Below are 4209 nucleotides of genomic sequence, written 5' to 3' on the forward strand. Positions count from 1 at the left end.
CCGAAGCCGGATCTCCTAGTCGGCTAGTGCAAGTTAGTCCTCGCGAAGGCGCAGGGGAGTCGTTGTCGGCGGGGGCGGAGCAACGTCAAAGGTCGCGACGAAAGCATTTCGGCGTTGGCGCCGGTTGAGCCGTCGTTGCGGCCGGGCGTGGTCACCACGGCGTTGCCGGAGGGGGGGGGGGGGGGGCACAAGGGAAGGGATGACAAGGGGGGTAGGGGAACGGGGAATACTCACTACTTGCTGTGGCTGATGCTTTGGCTGTGGATGCACGTGGGTGGGCGTGTGGGTGGGGGAAATGGGACAGCACGCTCACTTCGCTCAACATCACGCCCTCGCTGGTGGGGAGGGCACTCGGTTCGGTCCGCTCGGCGTCTGCTGTTTCGGGCGCCATTCAGAGCGCGCTTGGTCACCACAAGGCGCTGGCTGAGTACGTGGAGCACTACGCCGGGTTGTGCAACCCGGATGCGCTGCATGTGTGCGACGGGTCCGAGGGCGAGTACACCACGTTTATGGAGACGATGGTCGAGGACGGCTCGATGTTCAAGCTCAACGAGGCCAAGCGCCCGAACTCGTACCTCGCCCGCTCGGACCCGCGCGACGTGGCCCGCTCGGAGGAGAGCACCTTTATCTCGTGCGTCAACGAGGAGGACGCAGGACCGACCAACAACTGGCGCGATCCGGTCGAGATGAAGGCCACCATGGCCAACCTGTACAAGGACTGCATGGTCGGCCGGACCATGTTTGTTGTCCCGTTCTCGATGGGCCCCATCGGCGGGCCCATCTCGCACATTGGTGTCCAGCTGACCGACTCGATGCACGTGGCGGCGTCGATGCGGCTGATGACTCGCATGGGCAAGGCCCCGCTCGAGGCCCTCGGCACCGACGGTGAGTTTGTCAAGTGCATGCACTCGGTCGGCTACCCGCTCGCCGACGGCAAGGCCGATGTCGCGTGGCCGTGCGATCCCGACAACAAGTACATCACCCACTACCCGGAGGAGAACCTCGCCGAGTCGTACGGCTCGGGCTACGGCGGCAACTCGCTGCTCGGAAAGAAGGCCTTTGCGCTGCGCCTGGCGTCAGCGATGGGCAAGCGCGAGGGCTGGCTCGCCGAGCACATGCTCATTCTTGGCGTGACCAACCCCGAGGGCAAGAAGAAGTACGTCGCCGCCGCCTTCCCGTCGGCGTGTGGCAAGACCAACTTTGCCATGCTCGAGCCGACCATGCCCGGCTGGAAGGTCGAGTGCGTCGGTGACGACATTGCCTGGATGAAGTTTGGCCCCGACGGAAAGCTCTACGCCATCAACCCCGAGAACGGGTTCTTTGGCGTTGCGCCGGGAACTTCGATGGGGACCAACCCGAACGCCATGCGCTCGCTCGACCGCGACTGCATCTACACCAACGTGGCCATGACCGCCGACGGTGACGTGTGGTGGGAGGGCATGACGGAAGAGACCCCCGAGGGTATGACCAACTGGCTCGGCGAGCCGCACAACCCGGCGTCGAACACGCCGGCCGCGCATCCCAACTCGCGCTTCACTGTGCCCATCGCCAACTGCCCGGTCCTCGACCCGAACTTTGAGGCCCTCGAGGGCGTGCCCATCGACGCCATCATGTTTGGCGGCCGCCGGCCGACCACCATCCCGCTTGTCCACGAGGCTTTCTCCTGGAACCACGGCGTGCTCATGGGCGCGTCGGTCGCCTCGGAGAAGACCGCCGCCGCCACCGGTGACGACATCGGTGAGATCCGTCACGATCCGTTTGCCATGCTGCCGTTCTGCGGCTACAACATGGGCGACTACTTCCAGCACTGGATCGACATGGGCAAGACCGAGGGCGCCAAGCTCCCGTCCATGTACCTTGTCAACTGGTTCCGCCAGGACCCGGAGACCGGCAAGTTCATCTGGCCGGGCTTTGGCGAGAACTCGCGCGTCCTCAAGTGGATCTTTGAGCGTACCGACGGCGTGACCGACAACGCCGCAAAGACCCCCATTGGCTACGTCCCCACTCCTGATGCCCTCGACACCGACGGCCTCGCCGGCATCACCAACGACGAGCTCACCGAGCTCCTCCGCGTCGACCCCGACGCCTGGCAGCGCGAGATCAACCAGAGCGACGAGTACCTCACCTCGACCTTTGGCCCCAAGCTCCCCGCCGAGCTCAAGAACGAGATCGAGTCGCTCAAGAAGTCGTTCTAGCCACCCTAAACACGATCTTCTTCACTCACTATCCTTCGTCCAAGGCGCCGCGAGAACTCGCGCCGCCACCTCGGCAGCCGCCGCGATGCAGTCGTTGACGCCAATGCCTGAGTAGCCATTGCCCAACAGCGTGATCGGGAGCTGAGCCTCAGCGAGGGCGTGGTGCATGCCGAGCACCCGCTCGATGTGCCCAGCCTCGTACTGGGCGATAGCGTGCGAGAGGCGCGCCACACGCGTCGCAATCGGACTCGCTCTCACGCCCACCTGTCGCGCCAGCGTCTCCAGACACAGCGCGACAACATCGTCGTCAGTGACGTGCTTCGCCTCCCACCCACGGTGAACTGCCCCGCCAATCATGACTGTCACACGAGTCACGTCCCGCCGCGGACCAGCGTCCGGGAACGTGCACGAGTCAAAGATGACTCCGAGGACCGGCTCGCCCATCCATGACGGCACAAGATAGCCAAAGCCGCGGTAGTCGGCCGGAAGCACTTCGCCTTCAAACGCGAGGTTGACCACCGCCAATGATGCGTGGTCAACTCCGTTGAGCTCGGCCGCCACCTGCGGCGCAGCGTCGGCGATTAGCCTCGCTGCGCCACGCATGCCAGTCGCCACAAACACATGATCAAACGTTTCGCTGTCGGCCTCGCCGCTGGCCAGTGTCCGCGTTACCACTGCCGCGCCGGCGGCGTTGCGGAAGACGCCCGCAACACGGGCGCCAAGCTCGATACGGGTCGTCTCCGGTGGGAGCGCGTCGGCCAGCGCGTCAAGGAGCGTAGAGAGACCACGCGGCTGGAACGAAAATACGCCGGGAATGCGGTACGGAGCTTGTGCCCGAGTCAGTGTCTGCCATGCCGAGCGGAACAACGAAATGAGGCCCTCTGCGATTGCGCCGCGGACAACCGAGCCGTAGATGGCCTCCAGCCGAACAATCTGCGGAAAGACGCCGCGAATCGAGAGCCGCGCCGAGGAGCCGGCAAAAATGCCGAGGAGCATTGGATCAAACAGCAGCCGCGCCATCCGCGGCGAGAACCGGCGGCTGATAAAAGCGGCAATGGTCTCGTCGCTCTCGACCGGCGGGCCCGCCCGCGGCAACAGCGCCTCGGTCGCGATGGCAGGCAACAGTGGCGCAATGAGTGGCGAGGTGAGCATGCCCACGACCGACCGCGGCAGCGCGTGCATCCGTGCCTCGCCAGCATTTGGTTTGCTCCCCTCGTCCTCTGCCGCCGCCGCGTCCATGTACAGCATCCGGTTGCGCGAGACCGGGTCAGCGACCATGACCTTGTCGGTGAGGCCGAGCTCGTCGATAAGCGCCATGGTCGTGACGCCGCCACCGGCCGGGCGCAGCGACCTCGGCCCGTCCTCAAACAAGCACTCGTTCCCGATGTCCGACCAGCCGATCCACCCGCCGGGCCTCTCGCCGGCCTCGTACACCACAATCTCCAGCGGATGCTCGCGATCACGCGAGAGATAGTATGCCAGAGCCAAACCAGACACCCCTCCGCCCACAATCGCCACTCGCTTTGGGCGGCTACTTGGCGGTGGCGGCAGCGCCCGTCCCGATCCCACCTCGGCATCGTACAGCTGGCGCCGGACCAGGGTAATTGCCACAAGCACCACACCGACCAGCGCAACCAACGCCGCAACGAACCCACTGCCGCCCGGCCACACCAGCGCAACCATTCCGCCGGCAACCAGTACAGCACCTGCAAGGATCATGCTGCAGGGATATGCCAAAGAGTGATGTGTGACCCACTCACCTTCTCGGCTCTCTCCACTAGTCCATCTCTCGCGCTGTGTCAGCGCCAGCAGCGTGTCGCGTCGTCAGCCGTATGGCGTCGCTGCAGGGCCAATGATATGATCAGGTCAGGTCATCAGGTCGTCACACTGGCCATAGACGCCACAGGACAAGTGAAGACCAGTACAGCACCAAACCCATCCCATGATGCCGATAACTACCATTCTCCATCCCCCAGTCCATCCGCTACCCTCTCCGATCCCCCCCCCCCCCCCC

General features: G+C 64.7%; 1 protein-coding gene across 1 annotated transcript; it reads left to right on the forward strand.

Annotated features, from left to right (window-relative positions):
- Positions 1-249: 249 nt before the first annotated feature.
- On the forward strand, positions 250-2223 carry AMSG_05384 (phosphoenolpyruvate carboxykinase; the record flags this gene model as incomplete). The annotated part of the gene is made up of 2 exons (XM_013902356.1): positions 250-260; positions 305-2223. 2 exons carry the CDS (start codon positions 250-252, stop codon positions 2193-2195), a joined length of 1902 nt encoding a protein of 633 aa, XP_013757810.1. The 3' UTR covers positions 2196-2223.
- Between the last annotated feature and the right edge of the window lie 1986 nt (positions 2224-4209).

This window comes from Thecamonas trahens (assembly GCF_000142905.1).
Source record: "Thecamonas trahens ATCC 50062 unplaced genomic scaffold supercont1.23, whole genome shotgun sequence".
Classification (NCBI taxonomy): Eukaryota; order Apusomonadida; family Apusomonadidae; genus Thecamonas; species Thecamonas trahens.